The sequence below is a fragment of the Macrotis lagotis genome, chromosome 4 (assembly GCF_037893015.1).
Source record: "Macrotis lagotis isolate mMagLag1 chromosome 4, bilby.v1.9.chrom.fasta, whole genome shotgun sequence".
NCBI lineage: Eukaryota > Metazoa > Chordata > Mammalia > Peramelemorphia > Peramelidae > Macrotis > Macrotis lagotis.
In genome coordinates, this window is record NC_133661.1 from 169937467 (window position 1) to 169964329 (window position 26863).

At 34.2% G+C, this 26863-nt stretch overlaps 1 protein-coding gene across 1 annotated transcript in view; it reads left to right on the plus strand.

Annotated features, from left to right (window-relative positions):
- WDR72 (WD repeat domain 72) overlaps nucleotides 1–26863 on the plus strand; it is a 362471-nt gene that overhangs the window by 25609 nt on the left and 309999 nt on the right. Inside the window, exons 4-8 of the mRNA XM_074234646.1 lie at nucleotides 10012–10176; nucleotides 14740–14846; nucleotides 21303–21381; nucleotides 22502–22676; nucleotides 23383–23459. Coding sequence (XP_074090747.1) covers nucleotides 10024–10176; nucleotides 14740–14846; nucleotides 21303–21381; nucleotides 22502–22676; nucleotides 23383–23459 — 591 coding nt within the window. The 5' untranslated portion in view covers nucleotides 10012–10023. The remainder of the gene's footprint in view (nucleotides 1–10011; nucleotides 10177–14739; nucleotides 14847–21302; nucleotides 21382–22501; nucleotides 22677–23382; nucleotides 23460–26863) is intronic.

Sequence of the window (26863 nt, forward strand, 5' to 3'; positions counted from 1 at the left end):
TATCTCCTACATGTTTACTTATCCTACATATCTCTAACAATGTTTTATTATAGTATTGGACAGATGACTGGTTTCTTGAATGATATACCAACAAAGGATAGACTTTAGGAAGTCTTGCCCAACTGGGAAGACTTTAGGCATACATAGAATGCCTTTTGAGGACCAATCTACTTGGAGATGAACTTTTGTAATCACAGAAATTTTTTTTTTTAAAAAGCAAGTATATTTTTTGCTTCTACATGCAAAGATAATTTCAACTTTCATTTTTTTGTATATATTTTGAGTTCTACATTTTTCCCCCTCCCTCCTTCCCCACACCTTGATAGTAAGCAATCTAATATAGGCTATTCATGTATTACTGTGTTAAATATATTTTCATATTAGTCATATTGAATCACAGAAATTCTTGACCATTTACCAAGGCAAAGAAAGATAGCAGTCTACATTATTATGGCAGTTCACACAAATGAAACCAGGGATCCTTGAAGTATTTGTAAATTTTTTTCCAATTAAGCATTTACAGTTGTCCCTTCCATATTGAGACTTTCCCATTGAGGTTTTAATGATTTGCATAAGAAATTAAATGGAAATTTTGGAAGAGTTTTAAGAAGCTGCAGACAACATATGAATGCCATCATTTGACACATTAAAAAGTTTAGAAACTCAGAAATTCATAAAAAAGGATATATATATATATGTGATATTGTATAATCTCTATATTTTATCTTCTAATACCTTAATAATTTAGATTTCTCCTTTGGTATAAAAGGAGGAAAAAGAAACAGATGAAGAAAGGAGACTGATATGTTTTCTCTACTTTTCTCTGTGGTCAAACTTGGTGTCATCATAGTTACACAATGTTCAGTTCTGGCTTGTCTGAAACCCTTTTGCCCTTATTTAACCAATACTTCACAATTTCATACACTTCGTTTCATAGATACTATAGATCTTCTCTCTTTAATTATATAAGCTCCTTCCTGGTAAAAAAAAAAACAAAACCTCATTTATTTAATACCTATATTTCTCTGGGACACAGACATTATCCCTGTCTTTGTAGAATTTTTATTTACATCTCATGCTTTGTGAACCTTGTAGTGTCCTGTGTACATAGTCAACACTTAAGAAATACTTATTGATTGATGTTGTCTTTTCATGACTTTTATAAACAGCACTGAACAGAATTTGCATCTTTCCCTGAAATTCTTATTCACCTGATCATTGGTACTACTATTAAAATTGCGGACAAGACACAACCTTTATTAAGTGTCCAGGAACAAATCCTGCCCTCAACGAGTTTATGTAATAAATGTTTGGGAAGATAGTATGCACATACATCAACATAAAAGAAATATAATACATATAAAATAGAACAAAGTAAAATTGGTACGTTGAGGGAGCATTTACATGGAGAGAGGTAAGGGAGGCAAAGAGAAAAGTTCTTAGAATATTCAAGATTGTAGCTGCTATTTTATTTCTGTCCTCATTTGAGTAGTAATTTATCTGCTCCAAAGGATAAATAATATAAGCATTATGTGTGTGCATATGTACATAAATGTAAACTTCATCTGTCTAGAGAGCTACTATTTTTGAGGGAATTTCCTGATGGTTGATGAAGAGGTATATTGAGCAACCGCTGCTGAGAAAATTATGTGCAATTGTGATGGAAAGGTTCCTCTCTTTTGAATAAGTGCCCAGATACTGTGGTTTCCCTAGAGGAAAAAAATCAACATCACTTTTAAAAATATATATTTAAAATTGTTTTTTGTTTTCGGACACAGAGAGATCAGTTTTTCAGGAAATGAAAAAAGATGATGCAATGCTGTTGTCTACACCAGGGTTTCCCAACCCCTGAAGGGTAAGAGTTAGTGAAAGAAATCTTTGAATCCACATAGCAACAAGTATTGCTATTTTGATCTTTTTATAACACCCAACAAAACTGGCAACCTGATTCAAAATTAAAAGTAAGCAAAAACATCTTTGGTAGACCATCAGTGCCCCATATATATGTTCAAAGACATTAAGACATTGTGAAGAGATGGTTGGCCTTAGAAGCTTAGAGCTGAGTCCCTTAATCTTTCAGTTTCCTAAGACATCTCTCTTAGATTTTAAGTTAGATATAACAGTAGATCTTCGTTTTTTAATACAAAGACAACCATGTTTAACCCTGAGGACCAAAGATGAACCATGCTACATCCCTCCTGATAGGTGATAAATCAACATGCAAAAAACCCCCAATACCTTTTTTTTTCTCCTTATTTGGTTAATGTAGGAATTTGTTTTACTTGATTATGTGTATATATATATATATATATATATATATATATATATATATATATATACACTACAAGGATATTGTTTTTCTTTTCTCTTTTTTCCAATTGAGTGAGGGACAGTGCTGGAATATGGAAAAAATTTGTGTGTACTAAGTGGAGGGAGTTTTCCTATCAGGAGGTCATTTCACTGATGAAGTCACAGGCTAGACATTGTGTGAGACAAGGTAAAAAACAAACAAACCTAAAATCCAAACTTCTCTGCCCTTTTCTAGGACAATAAAATGCATCCTGTATTGGTAGAGGTCATTTCCTCATCTACTGAAATCACAAGTCCAATCCATATTTGACACTGGGCATTATAAGTCTAGAAAGAAAGCATGCTACTGCCAATTGATGAAGAAAATAAATCTTTTAAAGATGTTGGATTCATAGGGTTTTTTTTTGTCATCATGTAACTTCTCAGTTAATAGATGTCAGTTATTACAACACTAGTCTTTTGAATCTGCAAAATTTTTTGACATTAAAAAGGAATACTTGAAAGGGTTAGGAATCAATTATTTGGGGCCTCAAGCCTTGAAGATTGTTTTTAAAATTTTTGTTAGGCAGTAATGGGTAATTCAGGAACTATACAATTATTTATGAAAGTATTGATGCTTAGAGTTGTGAATACTTTGCAAAATATAGGTACCTGCTCTTTTGAGAAGGCCCAATCTGGGCTGCTATCTGAGAGATTAATCAAGAGTTTTGGGGGGGGGGTTTGGATTTTTGTAAGGCAATGGGGCTTAAGTGACTTGACCATGGTCACACAACTGAGCAAGTATTAAGTGTCTGAGGATAGATTTGAATTCAGGTCCTCCTGTCTCCTATCCACTTCACCCCCTAGATGTCCCTAATGTAAAGTTTTTAAGAACATCCTTGTTGATTCATGCCTAAAGAGATAATTTACAAACTGCCACATGCATGTACATCAAGAATACTTCTTGTTTCAAGGTAGAACAGGGCTGTATGAGAGTTAGATGTAGAGGAAATAAGTATGATACCTTCTCCAAACCAAGTAACAGTCCTCAGCCAGAGAGGAGACACTTTGTTGGGTATTCCATAAGGAGAGTTTAAATTTAGATTCTAAGAGAGATTTTTCAACTTTTTCTTTAGTTTTAAGTTTGAAGATATATTATTCCATTGCTATGATTAGACAATTCTCATATAAGTTTAGACAGTTATGTAACAAAAGAAACTTTGGGTCATCATTTCTTCTAATAAGCATTCCCCCCCCCCCCCATAAATGAAGTAAAATGAGAAACAAAAGTTTCATCCCTGTATGGTTTCCTCCCTGGAATTATAGTAGGCATTCTATAGCCATATAACACCCTTTGCTTAGGTTTATATTTTCTGCTGAATTAAACTCAAAAGTTATCTAAAAAAAATAAAGTGAAGGGACATGAAGTAAGGAGACCTATAGCAGTAATTTGCCTTTCAAAATATGTCTTTTTTTTTCAAAATATGTCTTTAAGGAACTTAGATATTTTGTAGATTTGCATTGTGAAATGGAGTGGAAAATTACATTCCCCGCCTCAATAAATGAATGTAATTGAAACTCTTGACTTGGATGTTGGTCCTGTTAGTATCAGTAAGAGTAACTGGGACATTAAAGGTTCAATAAAATTCCAGAATAGAATTACAGTTTATGGTCTTCCATGGCCATTGACCTTTTGAGATAGCTTTGTCCTTCATCAGAAACCAAATCAACCCAGATTTTCCCTCATCTTCCCAAAGTTCCAGACTCAGGCAAATTAGTTAATAGAGCAATTAACATTTAAACATAATGCTATGTGCTAGACCCTTGGCTAGTTGCTAGGAATACAAATACAAAACCTAGGAGTATTATCTTTGAGGAATTTACATTTTATTAGCAAGCTGCAAGATGTCCACAGATAAATAAAGAAGATTTATAGAAAATAAAGCATGTAGTAATTTGGAGATGGGAGAACGCTAACAACTGGGGGAAATCAGGAAAGACCTATTGAGGTAGATCACATTAGAACTGAGACCTGAAGAGATCCTAGATGTTGTTTGTCTAGGTGCCTAAAGACAATGAGATAACTGGCATCTTTACAGTAGCATAAGATTTACAAAGTACTTTACAAATTTGAACTCATACCCTGGCAGGTAGGTGCTGTCATCTCCATTTTACAGGTGAGATAACTGAGATAAATAACTTAAGTGACCATGTCTAGAGTCACACAGATAATAAGTACCTGAGGCAAAATTTTTTTCAAACTCTAGGTGCAATGCTATAGCCACTCTGCTAACTAAAGTTGAGAACAGTGACTCTATCTGGGCTAATGGGGCTAGAGAGTTAAAATTAGGAATAGATGATTTCATCAAACTAACCATTTCAGAATCTAGTAATCACCAGTCAAAAAACCACAATTGCATCATCTTTTTTGTCAGTGTAGGATATGTCACAGTGAAACCAGTGCTCTGTTTATGCTTCAGGAAAGAAATGAAGATAGGAAGAAGGTTAATAGTCATAAAGAAATGAAGATTTTGACTTTGATTTTTGACAAGGGATCTTTCTTGATTGACCAGTACCTGATTTAAATTCTAGAAAGCCTCTTAAGAATTCTTTGTAAAGATGATAGGAACTATATCAAATAGTTTCCTGTAAGGCTTTTAGAGGGTGGAATAAAATGCTTTCATACTTCAATAAGCTTCAAAACAATGGTAAATGCAAAGGAACTTTTAGTTGAATTATTCATGATCCTTGGTATGCAGGCCTGTCCCCTTCTACTTAAATAAAAAAAAAAATTCTAGAGCTGGAGCTTTGACCAGGTTTCTATTCTTGAGTCCATCATTAGCTCTGAATATACAACTTTGGGCAACTTACTTGTTCTCTGGGAATTAGTTTCTTTATCTGCTAAATGAAGTGAATTGTATTAAGGGCTCTCTCCTCTAAATTCTGTGATTGAAGGTGTTTGTAAAGTTAGAGGTTTGGAATATAAATGCAATAACTTATGTACTATGTTTTCTGCATACATTTTCATAATTCCTCCTCACCTTAGACCCATGATGTGGGTAGGAAAGATGACATTATTCTTCTGCTTATAGATAAGGACTTGTAGAAGGTCACAGACAATACTGTAGTATAGGCAGGATCGGTCGGATATTGATTGTCTATTTCCTGACTCTAGGTTACTGGGTAATAGACAGTTAATGTAGATTATTGAAAATTAATCTTGTCTAGTCAATATTGGTTTTATTTATTTTGTTGAGATTATGGTTTAGCATGACTTAGAACTTAATATTTAATGATCTAAAGTTGGATAGAGTATTTGTCAGGAGGATATGAGTTCAAATTGGCCTCAGACACTTAATAATTGCCTAGTTGTGTGACCTTGGGCAAATCACTTTAACCCCATTGCTTTGCAAAAAGAAAAAAAAACCAACCCCTCCTAAAATCTAAGGTTGACAATTTTTACTTCTATAGATATTTATCAAGCATCAAGTATCAAGCTAATGTCATACTAGGAAATGGAAGATGCAGGTTAAATTTTATATAGTCTTTACCCTAATGGAATTACAACCTAACAGAAAGAAATACACACACACACACACACACACACACAGACATATTTATATGTGTGTATATATGTTCACACACATATAATATACACATAAAATATACACACTCACTTCATTTCTAAAATGAAGCTTGTTGGTTAGCTTTATTTCTCTGGATTTTATTATATCCCCAGGAATTTAATCATCCTGAAAGATTAAATCATCCCTGGAACTCACACTTGTTATTCTCCCTTCCCAGGGGCCTTTCCCTCCCTTTTAAGAAGGGAGTTCAAACTAAGAGTTCCTCCCAGAACTTCCTTTTAAGGACTCCCAGATCAGTCATCTCTTCATTTCCTAGTCAGCTTCAACTGCACTTTTAACCTTCATTAGATTTTTGAGTTTCTTGAAGATAGGGAGTCTTTTGCCTTTCCGAGCTTAATATCATATTTTACGTGCTTAATGAATGTTATTAACTGACATACATACATATGTATGTATATATACATACACACATATGTGGATATAGATTCAGAACTAGGTATAATCATCTAGAGAGAATTTTTGCCTTTTGTGGCAAGTATCCCTTTGAAAATCCGGTGAAGCCTATTGATCCCTTCTTAGAATAATATTTTTAGATGTTTAAAATAAAATAATAGGATTAGAAAGGAAATCAACTATATTGAAATGTGCATTTATATTTCTATGTAAGTGCATATGAACATAAGCATATACATATAAACAAATATGTGCATATATATACATACATACACTTATATTAAGGAAAGAATGTGAGAGAAAGAGAGGATGAAATATAAAAAAAGGAGATTGTAAACAGAGAGAGAGAGAGAGAGAGAGAGAGAGAGAGAGAGAGAGAGAGAGCGCAAGCACTTTGGTGATCAAGATCATAGCGAGAAATAGTGTTCTTAACTTAGGGCTCCTGAATTTTTTTCATAAAAATACTGTAAAGACTATATCTTAACATAATTTATTTTCTTTTTATTCCTATGGGATACATTTCATTTAATGTCTTTAAAAACAGAATTCCAAGAAGTAGACTTTGCCAAAATTCCAAAAGGTTTAAAATTCCTGCTTTAGGGTGGGGGTTAAGTCAGGTGTGACCCATTCCTATAGATTGCTAGAAGTATTCAGATAAAAAGACTAGAATAGAAGGTGAGATAACATAGTGGGACTCAGGGAGAAAGTATTTGTTTTTATTAATGCATGTATTTTTCCATGGAAAAAATTTTCATTTATGCTCTGCAAGTATCTTCTTTTATACTATATCAAGTTTCTTATATTAAAGTGAAGTTAAAAAAATATTTGAAGCTGTGTAAATGTATAACAGTGGGCTTGGAGGTGAAAAAGAAATGGGCAGACAAAACACTTTTATATTTAATCTGCCTTATTAGCATATTCCCTATCACTTTCTTAAGTCTAGATATTCATTAAAACACTAAATCAAGCCCCTGATTTATAAATGCTCATAATGAAATTTTAATCAATCATTTCTGGGGAACTGATTTGACTAAGTCTAAACACCCCCTGCATTATGCTATAGAATCTAAAGGACTTGGGATTTGTAAGATTACCCTCATGAATCAAGGGGAACTTTGTTTCAATTCCTGCTTTGTTGGGTGATTTTGGCATGAGGGGAATTCAATTCTCAGAACTTCAGTTGGTGTGTATATTATATTATATATGTGTGAATATGTATACACACATAAATATGTGTATGTATATTTCTTTCTGTCAGGCTATAAATTCCATTAGGGCAAAGACTATATAAAATTTAACCTGTATCTTCCATTTCCTAGTATGACATTAGCTTGATACTTGATACTTGATAAATATCTATAGAAGTAAAAATTGACAACCTTAGATATGGCATTGGAAGGTTGACCTAGGGAAGCAAAGTGGCATGGTGGATAGAGCACCAAGCCTGAGTCAGGGAGTCTCATCTTCCTGAGTTCAAATTTGGTCTTAAACACTTAATAGCTGTGTGACCCTGAGTAAGGCAAGTCCTTGCCTGTAACATTAGCTTGAGAAGAAAATGGCAAACCATTCCAGTATCCTTGCCAAGAAATCCTGCCAAAACAATTAGAGATCCAACTCTCATTTTGCAAATGAGAAAACTGAGACCTAGAGAAACCCAAGGTAGAATGACTGGCCCAAGATCACAAAGTAAGAAAGTAGAAGTAGTAGGAGATGACCTCTAGTCTCACATTTCTAAATTCACTACTCAGATTTCATTCTTTTTTTTCCTACTAAAACATATCCCCCCCAAAATAAAATGAGGGGATTGGATTAGTGGACATCTCAGATACCTTTCTGCAATAAATCTGATCCTAATAGCTTTTGGGGGCAGGGGAAGGGCAAGGTGAGAATCTTCAGTAACACAATTTGTTCAATCATAAAAATAAAGGAAAATAGCCTTTATCAGGGATTCTGTCTTCATTAGATTTGATCTCTATCAAACCTCCTTCCTTCTAGATGCTTTCTCTGTCCTTGAACTCCACAGTACTGCTTTTTCCTTGTTTTCCTCCATCTATTAAGCAAACTGGTTTTGCTCAATAATCTTTGCTAAATCATCTAATTAATCTTATGAGAAAATCCCTGTCTCTATTTTATAAGAACAGTCATAGACATTTAGACAAATTTCAGTGACAGTAGGAAGTCCCAAGAGGTGATGGACCATTGCTGATTCTTTGAAATCTTTACTTAGAAAAGTGAAATGACTATGTGTTAGCCAGTAGGCAAATACATGCCCATTTATCTCCTGGGATAATATAATGCACACAGGGTTTAGAGAAATTATATTGTTAGATTTTGAATCAGACAATCTAAAGAGCATACAACAGGAACTGGTCCAGATTTGACAACTTCTCCAGCTAGTTTTGAGGCTAGGTTAGTAGTGTGTAAACTGGAGGGTTAGATATAGAATGGGTTAATTAAATATACCATGTTTTAGAGACATGGACTTCTGAAAGCACTTGACAAACAGAGAATGTTATATTTAGAAGATATCTCAGGAGTCATTCTATCTCATGTCTGTATGAAAATTCTCTTTACAAAATATCCATCAAGTGGACATCTATCTAGACTTTATTTAAAGACCAGTGAGGTGAACCTATTACATCTTAAGGCAGTTTTTCATGCTAGAATAACTTTTTCTTGTTCCTCTGAATATCTTTGTCTTATCTGTAGGAATATATATTTTACTTTTTTCTATTATTCCAGATAATCAAGATTTTTATTAAAAATGGGTAATAAGAGTCATGACTATCTGAAAAGAAAGTGCTATAGTATCACTGAAAGATAGGCTGACCATATGGCAAGAATTCAAAATAACCGATAGTCTACAATTACCACCTGTGTGTATGTGTGCATGTATATGTATGTATATGTGTATATGTATGAGCATATATATACACACAGACATATTTTTCTGAGTAATTTATTATTTTATTAATTATGACTAGCAAATTAAAAATTTTAATTTTTAGCATTCTTTTTTAAAAGTTGAATTCCAAATTTTCTCCTTCCATGTAGCTCCTCACCTATCAAGAGAGCAAGTAATATGAACTCATTATGCTTGTGAAATCATGTAAAACAAATTTTCATATTAGCTATTTTATTTATGATATTAGGAGAATGTGAGGAAAACCCTGGCAGCTTGGGTGAACTCCTGATGGAGGTCTCATGTGGGGACATGGACAAGAAGCTATTCAAATGGGTACACACAGATAGGTTATTGTCTACATTATTGGAAGAATCAGCCTCTTTCTCTGATAAAATCACAGATTTATTCAAATATTTGACTAGAGGGGTATAGGCATGACAGGTACCTTACTCCCTCATTTTTCACTGGAGGAAACTGAGGTCAATGAAGATATACTTTAATTGAATTTTTTTAATCTATTTTCTGATTTGATATATAGAGACAGTAATTTCTATTCAGTAGCTATCATATTGTCCTTAGTAGAAAAAGTGTTCTATACATACTTTGTTGCTTGCTTTTGTTTATATTTTGTTTATATTTTTATGTTGTTGTTTTTTTACTTTTGTTTTTTTAATATATTTATTTTAAGATAACTTTTTGTTCGGAATCTGAATTGGACTTCCTCAAAAGAGTAAATGTTATGACCTTTTGTTCTTATTGTCTTTTTTTTTAATCCAGATTTTGTACATTATGAAGACTTTTTTGCAAGCAGTAGCATTATGGGGGAAAACAGCACCTTCTCATAGCATCACGGCCATAATGATTACAGATGATCAACACACTATTGTTACAGGGAGCCAAGAGGGCCAACTATGTCTCTGGAATCTTTCCTCCGAACTAAAGGTCAGTGGTTACCATAGAATACAGATAGTATTCTTTTTATCAGTATTGCTGATCAAATGAGTCTTCATTTTCAAAGTTTGACTAATGAGTAACCAAGGGAAACACCAAGTGTTTAAATATATAACAGCCCAATGACAGTTAATAAGATGCTTAAGTGAAGCAGTAAGCAAAGTTTAGTTTTCTACATGTAGAATATCTACATTTAGTAGATTCAATTTTAATTTTAAATTATATGAAAAGTTACTCTATCTTATGATCATATTTGAACAATATTCTTTGATTAAGGATTCTCAGGCTTTGAAAATATTTTAATCTAGTCATCTACCTATAGTTGTATTGTTTCATATCCTGAATTATTAGTTAAAGAGGCTGAAATGTAGGCATAGAACTATAATTCTGAAAATTATAGTTCATTAATTGAAACAAAGCAAGGGTCTCCTTGAAAACCACTATTAGCTCAGTGAGTAATATCTTAATTATCTAGGTATTCCTGTCAATTTGGCCTTCTTTCTATCTCTCTAGCCAGACTTGTCTGGGATTTTTACAACCCACTTTGAAGATCTCTAAATCCAATTTACTATTGTCATTCTACTATTCCAAAACCTGACCTCACCTATGATTGAGCTCATTGATTAGCAATTAATTGTCCTCATCCCAAGTCATAAACATTTAACATATTGCAATAGATGTTTGCTTAACTCCTATGGACTTCTCATCCAATTTGAACGCTTAAACAAATGATGTACTTAAAGTATACTGCCCTCATTAAGAAGCCTTTTAAAGAGCAAAGACTATTTTTAGCCTTTAGAGTTTGTCACTATAAAACCTAAATTAACAATTAATTGTAATTCTATTTTATAGTGTAATTAATTAAAATCTCTTGTCACTGAACAATTCTCTTAAAGGATTTCTAAAAGCCATATATAGTGAAGTATACCTTAGGTTTGACCTGTGCTTATTAATAAATCTGAATAAAAGATCAAGGAGCCTTTCATTTATTCAACAAACATTCATTAAGTGCCTAGTGTGTGCCAGACAGCTATGTTTGGTGCTCAGGATTAAAATAAAATTATCAAGAATTAAACAAATCTTACTCTTAATTAGCTCCCCTTCTAAGAAGGAAAGAACTACATATAAAAGTATATGCAGAATAAATATAAAGAAAATACAAGGTATTTTGGGAAGAGGAGCACTGGTAGTTGGGGGATCAGGAAAGGCTTCTTTTAATGAAATAGTGTTTGAATTGTTCAAATGCCATATTAGTACTTAAAAACAGCATACTATCTGTTTACAGTTCCTTGGCATAGGGGTCACACATAGGGTGGCAATAGCCCTCTCCCATATATTAGAGAAATGTATTAAACAAAAAGGAATAATACTTTGGACATATATTCTTTTATGTGCTCTATTCTGAAACTATAATTCCTAGAATTTCTTTTCACATCATCTGAAGTTCTATCTATTAGAAATTCACTTAGGTTAAACAAGATACTCCTACCTTCCGTGTCATTGTATATTTTTTATATGTATCTTATATGTGAACATTTTTGTGACCCTCCCAGTAGAATGAAAGCTTTTTGAGGGCAGGAATTATGTCATTTTTGTGTTTTTTATTATCTCCAGAGTCAATGGTAAGAGAGGTAGTTAAAAAAATGTGTTTGTTCATTAGTTGCTGCCTATCTGAAGGGCCAAAACCTTTCCAGATGCCAAGTTCCAGAGGTTAAATGCGGGGGGGGGACCCTACCCAGATATTAGTTTAGTATCAGACTTCCTTAGTGTAATCACTCAAGTAGAAGATGAAAGGGTCAGATGCTGTAGTCCTAATGCCTCATTGACCTTCTGTAGAGGAAATTTGAAATTTTGAAGGGATATCAAGCTGAAGAAGCCCAAGATTCACTTAGTAGCTGTATGACCCTAAGCAAGTCACTTAGTCTTGATGGCCTTGCAAAACAAAAGGAAGAAGATTAAGAAAAAGGACGATGAAGAAGAAAGAGGAAAGAAGGATGATGAAAGGAAGGAAGAATGGGAAAGAGTAGGTAGGGAGGCAGAGAGGGAAGGAGAAAATAAGGTTCCATGGTGAGGATTGGGAGGTGAGGTAAGAAATTGACTTAGAATACTATATGTTAATATTATTGTATCTTCATTTTGTAAATTATTATTAATCTCATTCAGTTGTATCCTAAAGGGGTAGGAAGGGCCTTCAGATTTGATGTCCCTTCCTTAAAGGGATCTAAAATTTATTGTTAATTTTAATTAAGAAAACACTTTTAAGTATATATATAACAGATATTTTGCTATTTAATATATAAAATTCCATTTTTAAGAGTTTCTATTTAATAATATTTAATTATATATGACAGATATTTTCTATTTAAAGAAACCCATGTGTTCCTGAGAAGGGGCAACTGTTGTAATAAATGGGATGCAGGATTTTAGGGCAAGAGAAAACTGGATTCAAACTATATGTTTTTGATTCTTTCAACCTGTTTGATCTCAGGCACATTTCTTATTATTTCTGGGCCTTACTTTCATCATCTGTAAAGTGGAGGGATTGGATTAAATGCTTTCTAGGGTCACTTCGAGCTCGAAATCTATGATCTATGATCCTAAGTAAAGTTGTGTGACTTGTCCTAGGTTTCTGGCAGAGAGAGAGGATTACTTCTGAAAGGCAAGTTGAGTGTTAGGTTGTCACTTAGCCCAGAGTGGTTTGTCCTCTAAGAGTCAACTAGGAGAAAAGAAAGCACATTTTCCTCATGATGTGCCCTGATCTACTGCTCAGACTGAGTTTCAGTAAACTGCTAAAAGGAATAAATCCAAAGGTGAATGGGTCCTGTAAGTGTGATTACTGAGAGAATGTGTGTGCCTTTATCTGTAAGAGTCTCCTGGCTTCCACTGAAAAGATAGGACATTAATAGGGTGACTGCGCTGGAATCTGAGCTTTGATCATTGTAAATAACACAGTGATTCTAATCCTTTCATGGATGTGGCTGAGATAGCATCATTTTAAAAACTTTTCTGGATCAGAGAGAGGACTTGGGGCATACTGGTTCATGAGGAAAGAGTGACCTTTATAATTCTGAAATCTGGAATCTTTCTCATTATTTAAGGTGGTCATGTGTTGAAAAATCTTCTTTCCATTTCAGAAATTTCTGGGTGATTTTTGATTTGTGTTTTAACTTTTACATTTTCCCTTTTTTTTAAAAAAAAAAAAGGATACTTCAGATAGCTTTCTTGGATACATGGAAAAATTACCTAAGTGATTTCATAGGATTGTAGATTTAGATCCGGATGGGAGCTTGAAGGTTATAATTCCTCCTTCTACTTGTAATTTATAGATGAAGTAATGAAACCAGGAGGTTAAGTAACTTATTCCAGGTAGCAAGAATCAGAGGTACAATTTAAATGGAGTTCCTTTGACTTTATAGCTCTGTCTTTTTCTATGTATTTTGCTGCCTCTATTGGAAACAATTATGGTAGAATTGCCTATGACATTATAGTGTTGTAGATATTGTCTGAATATTTGAATGAGAAAATGTTGCTTAAATATAAAAATAGGAAATCTCAATGAAATCTCATTTAGATTTCATACATACCTATGAAGTTTTCTTTTGATATTTGCCATTCAAGTCATAATGGCAAATAGAGATGGGTTTTAATTTTTTTATTTTGCTTTGCAAATATAAACTTACATCAAATTGTGGAATATATATCATAATATATTACTTTCATTGATTGACACATTCAAAAAGTGATATGGAATAGTGGCTAGAGAGCCATCCTTAGAGCCAAAACGATCCAGGTTCAAGTCCCAAATCTGATCTTACTGGCTTTGTGACCTTGATAAAGTCATAGACAACTCTCTAGTACTTTAAGTTGCAGAAAAGTTGCCAATAAAAGCATGGATTGAGTAAAAAAAAAAAAGAAAAGGGCATAGTCATACTTAATGAGCAAGGACGAATTGATTTTCCTTAATATAATAGAAATGCTTATGTATACCTACTCTCACATAAAGTAGCTAATTTACATAGTGGAAGTACATAATATTTACATAGTGGAAGACTGATACCAATATTTCATTAAGAAAGCAGAAGCAAACTTTATGACCCCATTATTGAGGCAACTCATAATATGAATTTATATCGCTATCGGTCAAACTCAGCTATCTTAAAACTAACTATATGAAGTAAAGACAAGATGCTTAACATTAATGTTTATCAGTATTAGAACTAAGAAAAGGGTGCTGATATTTGATATTAATAATACTAGCTAGCATTCATATAGTACTAATTGTATGCCATCCTTTATGGTGATTAACTCAATTCATCCTCATAATCGCCTCAGTATGTCAATGCAATTATTATTGTAGATGAGGAAACTGAGGCAAATAGAGGTTAAACGACTTGTCCAGGGTCATGAACTGGGAAATGTCTGAGACTGAATTTCAACTCAGGTCTTTCTGATGACTAACATGGTGCCATATTTTGCTTTGTAAAATATATATTATGTTTTTATTGATCACGAAAAGATAAAATTATTTAACAAACTCCATGTTGTCAATTGTAGATCTCAGCTAAAGAGCTTCTCTTTGGTCATACTGCTTCTATAACATGTTTGGCAAAAGCAAGAGAATTTGAAAAACAGCCATATGTTGTTAGTGCTGCTGAGAATGGGTAAGTAGCTATCTATAGTTTTTGTTGTTTTTGTTAATTATTTGTTCATATTTTATTGTGCTTTAAAATTTAAAAAGTACTTTTCTGTAGATAAATGAGAATTTTCCTTTTGCATTAATAATAACCTAATATTAAAATCAGAGAATTCTAGAGCCAGAAGTTTCTTAAGAGAGCATCTAACTTTACCTCCTCAGGAAACCAAGGCACAATGAAGGGAAATGACTTGCTGGAGGCTAAATAATTAATGACCCAGCCAAGGCTTGAAATCAAGTGTCCTGAGTCCCAGGCTTGCACAATTTTCACAATACAAGTCTATACTTCAGTGTTTAGAAGTCTTTTGGTAAGATAGAGATGAAGTATGTGTTCTATTTAAAAGGACTGGCAGAACAGCTTTATTTATTATGGAGATTTTCCAGGCCAGTGTGGACCTGGGGAAGGTTTCCCTAGAGTGATTGTAGTCTTCATAGATCTGTTTCCATCTTGGACAGGATAAAATGAATGTAAAAATTCAATAGGTATTAAGGCTTTAGATTTTGTTCCCTTATTAATTTGTATTAACATCTGCCTTCAACTGTTAGCCTTAAAATTTCCCCCTTTCAGGGATTTTTTTACCTACTCTCATCTTTAGGTTTCAGGGGCATCTCTTAACCTGGTAATTGCTTTCCAGTTTATCTGTCTAGAAATTTTTCCTACTTCTCACCCTGATCTCTGTGACAGTTTGCTATATGCTATTGTTTGCTGCGGACCAATCTTGCCCTGGCCTTACCTGACATCCTGATTATAAAACTTTTCACCTACTATCAGAGGGCCTTATGCTAGCTTCTGATGTTTTGTTCCTGCACTATAACTTTGCCATTGGCCTCTTTTCTTTGTCTCAATTTGGGACTATTCCTTTGTGACATTAGCAATAGCTATCCTCTCTATCACATATTATATTGCTGAGAAAATGTACGCTCTATGATGAGTTCCCCTGTAGTCTTTTTTGTTTATACCATATCTGGAATATTTGTGTTTAGTCAGGGTCACATTTAAAAAATTTTATTTTTTTTAATTTCTGGAACAAAATAAGTATTACTGTAACATAATATCACAAAAATGTAGCATTTTAAAAGAATATTGACAAAATACATAGTATCCAAAAGGAAAATCATCAGGATAGTAAAAGGTCTTGAGACCATTCCTTGCAAGAATCAATTGAAAGAAGTGTGGGGATTTTTAGTCAGGGAAAAAGAATTTTTGTTTGTTTTGTTTTGGGGGGAGTAGGGGGAGTTGAATACAATGGGGTTTTTTAAAGTATTTGAAGAGCTGACAGGCAGAACTGAGATTAGATTTATTTGGCTCCAGAAGGCAGTAGTTAATGGAAGTTCTGGAAAGGTAGATTTAAGCTCAATGTAAAGAAAAAGAATTCCTGAGTTAGGTTTATCCCCCAGTAGAATGGAATACTGAAGCAGATAGTGGGTTCCTCCTTGTTCAAAGTCTTCAAGTACAGATTAGTTTAACTGCTTTCTGTGAATGTTTATAGACAGGTATTTAGATGTATGTTGGGCTAGATGGCTTCTGAGGTACCTTTTAACTCAAATCATAAGATGAGGGATGTTCTTTTCCCTTTTGGATTAGGAGTAAGCACTAACTCCTGAATGGCTATAGGTATTATTATAATTCAAAGACAGTGCCAGCTTCTTTGACCAACCTGGGTTTGACAGGTATAAATGCAAAGGTTTAGCACGCAGTAGATTGACTGAACACTCAACTGTGAGGTTATCAGCATCTATTCTACCACTTTTCAGATAGTTCTTATATTCTCCATTAAAGATACACAAACACATACACACACAAACATGCATACACACACACACACACACACACACACAAACACATACCCACAATTGACTTACCTTAACATATTTTAGGCATTTCAAAAAGGTTTTTTTGTGTATTTTATTTTCAATATTAAAATAGCCATTTTTCTCATTTTTCCCTTTTCTTTGTCGGTTTCTCTTTTTTCTCTTTTCCCTATCTAGCTTCCTTTTCCCTCCATCTTTTGGGAAATACAAAAATCTTATGTCAACTGAGGACACTAAAACCAAATTTTACCATGTTGGTTACACCCCAAAATATGTTTCTTATTCTTCATATTAGTCCACTATCCCTGTCATGACATTCTTTCTCAGTTCTCTGAAAATATGGTTGATAATTTAGTTGCTCATAGTTTTTAAGTCTTTAGAAATTATTTCTTTTACAAAATTAATTGTTTATTTATAAAATGTTATTCTGGTTTTGCTTACTTCATCCTGTAATCAGAATGTATTGTAAATCCTGTAATAATCATAGAAGTCTTCCTCTGATTTTTTGAAACCATCTTTGCCTCATTTCTTATATCATAATAGTTTCATTACTATTCATTTAAAAGGTATTTTCAAAACTTGCTAATGAGTGTTGAATTCACAAAAGAAAAAAGTTACATTAATAATTTGCCAAACAAATTTTTTAATGGTGAGTTAGGAAAATTCTTCCTGGGGAGCCTTCCCTAATTAAAAAAAGAAAGAAAAATATGACCCCACATTTATAGGTAGTCTTTCTCTTTAAGGTAGAAGGATTTCATTTGTGAATATATTTTCCTAGGACATTGCAGGCTCCCCATAGTACTAGTCCTATTTAGTGACTGGAAGGCCAATGAGTGATATTTAGAAAAGCCTAGACTCTTGAAACCTTTGTTACTTGATACCATATTTCTCAATACTACATATGTGTAGAAGCAGGGTAGACACATCTCTGGCCTAGAGTGCTAACTTCATTTGAGATCTATTAGAGCATTTATTGTGAAATTTTGAAAGGCCATGATATAAAGGGCAGGGTTTTGTTACAAAAAATATTCTTAGTCCTAAAGCAGGAGCAAATTTCAGCCTTTTTTTGATTTTTCTTCCCAAAATTTTAACAAAGTCCTCTCAGTGTTTTGTTGATAATGGCAAAGGTAGATACCTTTTCTATGGGTCAGTTTCTCTAAATGCAAAACAAGGATAATGATACCACATATGGCAATTATTCTTATGTAGTGAGGATTAGGTTTTTTTTTTTGCAAGGCAAATGGGGTTAAGTGGCTTGCTCAAGGCCACACAGCTAGGTAATTATTAAGTGTCTGAGACCGGATTTGAACCCAGGTACTCCTGACTCCAAGGCTGGTGCTTTATCCACTACGCCACCTAGCTGCCCCTGTAGTGAGGATTAAATGAAATTATAGATTACTAGCTTAAAGGAAATTTAGTGACTATCTATAGTCTTATCCCCTCATTTTACAGAAGAGAAAATTGGGTTCCAGAGAGATAAACGAACTTAGGGTATTACACATAACTAGTATTAGACCTGGGTTTTGAGTGAAGGTGCTCTGACCTTTCCACATCTGTTGAAAATGCATTTTTAATAGTTGAAAGCATGCTCTGTGTGAAATCCTAAAAGAAAAAATGCTGTGTGTGTTGGGGGGAGGGGAGATAGTTGTTTGCTTCATTTGTTGCCATTCAGTCCACTTTTAGTCATGTCTAACTCTTTCTGTTTTGGGTTTTTTTTTTAAATTATTCATACTAGAATGATTTTCCATTCCCTTCTCTAGCACATTTTACAGGTGAGGAAACTGTTGCAGGTTGGATTAAATGGCTGGCTGCCCAGGGTCACACACCTAGAAAGTATCTGATTATGAATTTGAATTCATGAAGATGAGTATTCCTAATTCCAAGCCCAGTAGACTAACCACTGAATCACCTGACTACTATAATGAATTATGAATTTACTTTGTTACAGGTTTTCATTTTTTATAGTGATGACACCAGATTCTTGCCCCCCCCCCCCCCCCCCCCCCCCCCCCCCCCCCAGCCATGAGACATTCTCTGAGGGTTTTTTGAACTCTGGTCACAGGGAGGCAGGAAAAGTAACTTCTCTCTTCTTATCTCCATTCCCTTGCCTCCTTTCCTTCTTTGCTGGAATTCAAAATGTAAGATTGGCTGTGTGAACATGGTTTTCACTTGGGAAATGTTGGATTTTATTTCTTAGAGATATAGGAGGACTTAGACTATGTCAGGTCAATCTTTGGGAAAGGTATTTGCCTGGGGAGAAGAAGAGACTGCAATGCAATTTTGAGAGTATACTTCTTGTTAAAAGGTGAACAATTTCTTCAGTTCCCCTGTAACATACCCAGCTACCAGTGTTAAATTATTTGTTTGCTGTTTTTTTTTCTCCTTCCCTTCTATACATCTTTGGTAGGCAGAATTTCATTGTTTAGTTTGTGAAATCTTTGTGGGTTTCATTCCAAATTTAAGAGTTAGCAAATATGCAATAGTACTTCAAAGATTTGATGATGTCAGCAATTAGCTTAGTTTATCACTGAAGATTACAATTGTTCTCTACCTGAGAGGGTTCATGAACCGTTGGCCCTATAATTCATTGCCCCTCTATTTAGGTAGCAAACATTTCCCAGTGGCATCTCTCTACTTCCAAAAACACCTTGGACTATAGAAAACTTATTGTTCCCAGGTATCTTTTTTTAAAATTTTCTTTTTGCAAGGCAGTGGAGTTAAGTGACTTGCCCAAGGTCACACAGCTAGGTAATTATTAAGTGTCTGAGGTACGATTTGAACTCAGGTCCTCCTGACTCCAGAGCTGGTGCTCTATCCATTGCGCCACATATCTGCTCCAGTTCCCAGGTCTCTTACTGAGACTGTTTCTAGCTTAGTCATCCCTGCGAAATGGGAAATTAATTTTACCTTCCAATAGGAATAGACCCTCATTAAAGCTCAAAAGATATGGTGATATTATTTTTGTTTTTGTTTTGCTGGGGGGTCAGGGAGAAATCATAGGACTTTCTTGATAGAAGGCAGACCCGAATAGACCACAAAACTATTTAGGGATTTTTGTTCTTTTCATTTGTTTTGTTTCAGAAATTTTTGATGAATTGAGATCTACTGCAATCATTAATAGGTCCAAATATCTTTCAATTTTTGCTTGGACATTTCAGTAGCTCTTTATTGAAATAATACTGTGTGGATAAAGCACTGACTCTGGAGTCAGTCAAATTCTTCCTCAAATGCTTACAAACTGAGGAACTTAGAGATAAATCAGTTAGCTTCCCTGGGCCTCAATTTCTTCATCTATAAAATGAATAAGTTTATTTGATGTCCTCTGTGGTTCTCTCCAACTCTTGATCTATGAACTTTTAACAGTAACTATTAAAAATGTTTTTTCCACAGAAGAAAAGAGGAAAATAAACAAGGTAACCTAGTATGTTGGAAATAGTAACTTGATTAGAATCAGAAGACCTACATTCATATCCCACTTCTGATATTTTTTTGGGGGCAAGTTATTTGATCTCTTTGTACCTCATTTTCCTCATCTGTAAAAGGAGAGGGTTGGATATAGGTTTCTTAATAAGTTTTTCTTTCAACCTTTTTAGAAGTTTGGTAAAGCCTATGAAAGCCTGTTAAGGTCTCAGAAAAATGTTCTTTAAAGCATAAAATAAAATAGATGAGATTTCAAAGGAAATCAATCATATTGAAATAAAGTAATTTTTTTCTTTTCTATCATCATGGACCTCTTGGAGTCTCTCCATAGAACTCTGATAAGTTAGATTGTCTCTTCTAACTCTAGATTTGTGTGGTCCAATGAATTTGTGTATAATATTAATACATGGATATAATTTCATTAATTTCTGTTATATAACTATAAACTAATTAAAATTTATGTAAATATATTTAAATGTGTGAATATATATATAAATATAAAAACTGGTAATTTCATTAACATTGGTTGTATGCACAACTATATAAACTATGTGAAACTTTTTGTTTAAATATGTACATTATGGAGTTAATTTCATCAACATTGCTGTAGGTATAATCATGTAGAACTTGATGAAAATAATCTGGCTTAAATATTAATCTACTTGGTTATTTTAGGATGGGTGATGTTTTTTGCTTGGGCTCGAGATGGTAAGTTTAGGCCAAGACTGGCCTCTTGGTGGCACTGTTTATTCTTAACAGAAGCATCTCAAGACTGAGAAAGCCCAGTAGAGCAGCACAAGATGCATTTAGGCTTTTGAGAAGGTACAGGTTAAGCTCGGTGAAATGAGCCATTTTCAGGAGGATGCTGTTGCAAGGAATGATCGTTCTGGTGTCACTCTGAAGGAGCCATAATGGCCATCCCTGCACAATTTGTCGTGGACCAGGTTTGGCCTTAAAGTAAGGTTGCTGCCTGGCAGCAGGGTGTAATTACCAAAACAAAAAGAAACAGATACCGTGTGTCATCCCCTGCTAATGACCACAACGTTTTCTTGCCCAGTAATCTGTAACAAAAAGCCACATAAACGATCAGCCTGCACTTAAGTGCAGCACTAAAGAAAAACTTGGTGGCAAGAAATTATTCCAGCCAATTGAGTGGAAATGATAGAGAATAATACGAAGTTATCTCTGGCAGGGAGATGTGTGTTTGGAATGTCACCAGTGGCCAATGCGTTGAGTCTGCAACCCTCCCTTACAGACACACTGCCATCTGTGTAAGTACCTCTTACATCTGCTTCTTATGGAATATTTCAGCCTTTTACAACTTGGAATCACTGGGGTGCAGACATTTTAAGAAATTGTACTTAAGGGATTTCCCCTCATCCTTTCACCAATATAATTTGCCCTAAGGATAAAAAGGTGACACTTTTAAATGAAAAGGTTGCATTTGCAGTAATTCAGTATTTCAATTTCCTTTAAAGAAAAAAAAATTGTTCAAGCAATTAATTTTGTTTTCTACTTTGATTTCTTAAAAAATAGACATCCAAATATATGAATTTTTTTCCTCTCAAAATATACTTTTTATCCTGTCTTGAATCCATCACCTATCAGTCAAGAGGTATTGCCCAGATCTTTAACAATCTCCTAGGATAGTGATTGATCTTTATAAATACACATATTCTTGGTAAACCTATATCTAGGTTTTTCAAATAGAAAATTTAACGATTTGTCTTTTTTTTAAGGTTTTATTTTTCCCTTCCTCTTGCCTTTCCAAAGAATAAGGCCTTGTGTTCATCACTTGTTTGGTACTGATATTATTTCTCATCTCTTTCTTGACCATTTCCACCATATCTCTCATTCATTATTTAATCTGGTCATTTCTGATTATAAATGTGCATAGGTGGAAGCTTTCTTGCCAAGGCTAGAATGTACTATTAATAGAATTAATCATCATAAATAGGAATTAATAGAAAGAGAATTGCCTTTAATAGAAATAACTCAAAAATGCAATTACTGCAAAAATTACTCTTTTCATTTAAAATTAAATGTTTAATACATAAAAGAAGAGAGTTGGAAGTTGTCTTCATTAAAAAAAGTTGCAAAAATAGATATGAATAAATCAAAGTGTATTACTTCCCCAAGTTAAGAATTTTTTTTCATAAAGTATAAATTTTCATAACAGCAAAAATACATTAGAGGTGGGGTAAAGATGACAGTTTAGAATTTTAGAACTGGAATCAAATATTTCCTCATTTTATAGATGAGGAAGATAAAGCACCAAGTTGAATTTATCATAGATCCTATCTTCCACTTCAAATATAAACACACACACACCCACACATTCCTTGCCTCAATTGTATTAATTAAAAAAAAATTGGATTCTATTTTGGACAGTACTATCACTGCGCCTTCCGAATGACAGGAGATGGCTGGCTTTTGTGTTGTGGAGAATATCAAGATATCCTTATTATTGATGCCAACACCTTGGCAGTTCTTCACAATTTTACATCCTCTCAATCTCCTGATTGGATCAACTGCATGTGCATTGTTCATTCCATGAGGATTCAAGGTATATGTTTGATACAGTGCATGAAGCTACCCTGGGCAATGTAGAAATATTATCACTGAAGTGTCTTAATTGGTCACATATAAAAAATATGTCTACTGATGAATATTAGATGAAGAGTGTTTGATAAATTCAGATCATGTCCTAATAGAGAATGTTTGTTGTGTTACCTGGGAGTAGCTATTTATATGAGATTGACTCCTTTATAATGGGAAGAACAGAGTAATTGTGAAAAGGCTAAGGAAAGATTGGGACAAGGAAATGAATGGCTCAAGACATTGGAAAGAGATTGCATTGTAGATACAGTCAGAAAAGACTGGCTCTCTAAACCAATTCTGCTTGAGATATTTCAGTAATGGCTTATAAGTACTTGTTAAAAATTAAGTTTTATTTTATAATTTTCTTTTTTACTTTTTACTTATTTTTCTTTCTAATAGTTAAATTTGATATATATTTTATGATGCAAAAATATAAAATTCATCCTCTAAAATAATAGTACCTATATAGGGGAAAGGAGTCTACTTTTGAGAGGACAATAGATCAAAAATTTGTATTTCATGTAAACATTCAAATGATTTATATTTCCTTTTCAATAAGAATTACAGTATATTAACTGAAGCTACTTTCTGAAGTACATAACCTATAGATAAGTGATCCTTCTTGTGACTGAACTGTTGAGTAGTCAGCTCATGTCTTTTTTTTTTAACAGAGGATTCTCTTCTGGTGGTATCAGTAACTGGAGATCTCAAAATATGGAATCTGTCCTCTTCTATAAATAGTATCCAGGTCAGTTTTGTGGAATAATGTTTCTTATCTAAGAATTAGACTTTGGGAAAGTAGAAAGGCTAAGAATTTGTGCAGCTTTTTAGTATGGATCCTTTTCTTGGTAAGTACTCTTTCTGGGAGTTATTGCCCTATATTTTGGCATCATCATTTGCAAATGTAATAATGATGATGAATTTGATACGGGATAGATAAGGTGTTGACAGTAACTTTGAATATCCCCCTTTCTTTTATTGATTGCTTGTGAACTTTTAATTTTAAATTCAGTCATTTCCTGATGAATCCCTCACTCCCTATTAAACCTTTTCTTAAAACAAGGATAATATTTGAGCAAAACCAAACATGAAACAACACAGCTTACAAAGTATGCTGCTGTTTGTAACTAAAGTTCTATGCATCCTCCCCCTCACAAATGGGGGCAATTCTCACATTCTTTTTTTTTGTGCTCTCTCTTTTTTTAAAATTTTTCCAACTATATGCAAGATGGTAGAACATTCATCCTTTTGTAAACTTTTGAGTTCCACGTTTTTCTACCAACTTCCCTTTCCTCCCCACCTCACTATGGCAGCAAACAATTTGATATAGGTTGTACCTGTACAATCATGTTTGATATATTTCCATATTAATCATGCTGTGAAAGAAAAATTAGAACCAAAGGGGGGAACCATGAGAAAGAAAGAAAAAGCAAAAGAAATTTAAAAAATTAACATAAAACAGGGCAGCTAGGTGGCGCAGTGAATAGAGCACTGGCCTTGGAGTCAGGAGTACCCGAGTTCAAATCCGACCTCAGACACTTAATAATTACCTAGCTGTATGGCCTTGGGCAAGCCACTTAACCCCATTGCCTTGCAAAAAAAAAAAACCCTAAAAAAAATTAACATAAAATACTTTCCTTTGCATTTAGATTCCATATTTTTTTCTCATGATATGGATGGTATTTGCCATATTAGGTCTCTCAGGATGGTCCTTAATCACTGAATTGCTGAGAGCAACTTTGTTCATCATAGTTGATCATCTCACAATGTTGCTTTTAAGTCTCATAATCTTGTTTGTTTTTGTTTTTTGGTTTTTGCAAGGCAATGAGGTTAAAGTGACTTGCCCAAGGTCACACAGCTAGATAATTAAATATCTGAGACCAGGTTTGAACTCGGGTACTCCTGACTCCAAGACCAGTGCTCTATCCACTGCGCCACCTAGCTGCCCCTTCTCATAATCTTTTTTTAATTGCTCTCATCTACTTTTTATTTATTTTTTGCAAGTGAACTTTAATTTATTATTACTATTATTATAATAATTTTTTATAAGAGCAAACATAAACCCCCCTGCCCCCCAAGAAAATTAGAAACCTCAAGAATAGCGAGAGAGAGAGAGAGAGAGGGGAAAAAATGTACTTCAGTCTGTTTTCAGATTCCAATGGTTCTGTCTCTGGGGTGTGTGGCTTTCTTTATCATAAGTCCACCAAAGAAGTTGCTTCAATATTTTTCCCACAGTTGCTATTACTAGCTGTATTTCCCTCCACTCTATTCCTCCCCACACTTATTTATTCTATTCTCTCTCTCTCCTTTCATCCTGGCCCCATTCAAAAATGTGTTGTATCTGAGTACCCTGTCCCTCAATCTTCCCTCTCTTCTATCACCTATTCCCCCCTTCCCTCCCTCCATTCCCCCTTATCTCATCTCTTTCTTCTCATTTTTCTGTAGTGTAAGATAGATTTATATATCTTATTAAGTTTGTATGTTATTTCCTCTCTGAGTCATTTCTGATGAGAATGAAGGCTCACTCATTCCCCCTTGCTTTTGGAAAGGCTTTTTCTTGATTCTTATGTGAGATTTCTTAGCTTCTTCTTCATCTCCTTTCCCTTCTTTCCAGTACTTTCCTTTATCACCCATTGACTCCAACTTATTTTACTATATTCCACCATTACATTCCACTCCTTCCTGTGCCCTGTCTATATATATATATATATGCTCCTTCTAACAGCTGTTCATATGAGTTATCCATATCTTCTTCCCATGCAGGAATACAAACAGTTCAATATCATTAAGTTCCTCATATTTAGTCCTTCTCATCCACCCCCTTTATGGTTCACCAGAGTCCTGTACTTGGAGATCAAACTTTCTGTTCAGCTCTGGTTGCTTCAGTAGGAAAGTTTGAAAGTCCCCTGTTTCATTGAAAGTCCATCTTTTCCCCTGAAAGAGAATGTTCAGTTTTGCTGGCTAGTTGATTCTCGGTTGTAAACCAAGATCTTTTGCCTTCTAGAATATCATATTCCAATCCCTATGAGCCCTTAATGTAGATGCTGCCAGATCCTGTGTAATCCTGAGTATGGAGCCTCAGTAGCTTAATTGTTTATTTCTGGCAGCTTTTAGAATTTTATCTTTGATTTGGGAGTTTGGGGATTTGACTATAATATTTCTGTAAGTTTTTCTTTTGGGATCTCTTTCAGGAGGTGACTGGTGAATTCCATCAATTTCTATTTTACCCTACGCTTCTAGGATCTCAAGGGCAATTTTGCTGTATTATTTCTTGAAAAATGAGGTCTAGGCTCTTTTCCTGGTCATGGCTTTCAGATAGCCCAATAATTTTAAAATTATTTCTTCTGGATCTGTTTTCAAGGTCAGTTGTTTTTCCAATGAGATATTTCAAATTTTCTTCTAAATTTTGACTTTTTGGGAAGAGTTTTATTTCTTCCTGATTTCTTGCAAAGTTATCAGCTTCCTTTAGTTCTATTCTTCATTTGAAGAAGTTATTTTTCTTCAGAGAGCTTTTTTATCTCCTTTTCCAGCTCACCAATTCTGCTTTTTAAGGCATTCTTCTCCTCATTTGCATTTTGTTTTCCTTTTTCCATTAAGCCTAAACTGGTTTTTAGCATTTTATTTTCTTCAGTATTTTTTTGTATTTCTTTCACCAAGCTGTTGATTTGGTTTTCATGATTTTTCTGCATCACTCTCATTTCTCTTCCCAATTTTTCCTCCACCTCCCTTAGTTGTTTTTCAAATCTTTTTTGAGCTCTTCCATAGTCTGAGCCCATTTTTTATTTCTCTTGGAGGTTTTGGATATGGAAGCTTCGATTTTGTTATCTGAGTATGTATTTTGATCTTTCATGGGACTAAATTAATTCTCTATGGTCAGATTCTTCTTGTTTAGTCATTTCCTCAACCCAGGACTAATTTACAGCACTTCCAAGATTTTGGATTTTTTTTTTAGGACACCCCACTGGGACCTTTATTCCTCCAAGGTCTTATGCTCTCTTGCCTGTGCTTTGATTTGTAGATGGCCACAACTTCCCTCTGCCCTGGAGCTGTAAGGAGGGATTCTGCTCTGCTATTTTAGTATGGAAGCCCAAACAGCAACCTGGATCTGAGTGTGGGCAAACAACAGAGTCCTACTCCAAGGGAGAGCAGAGA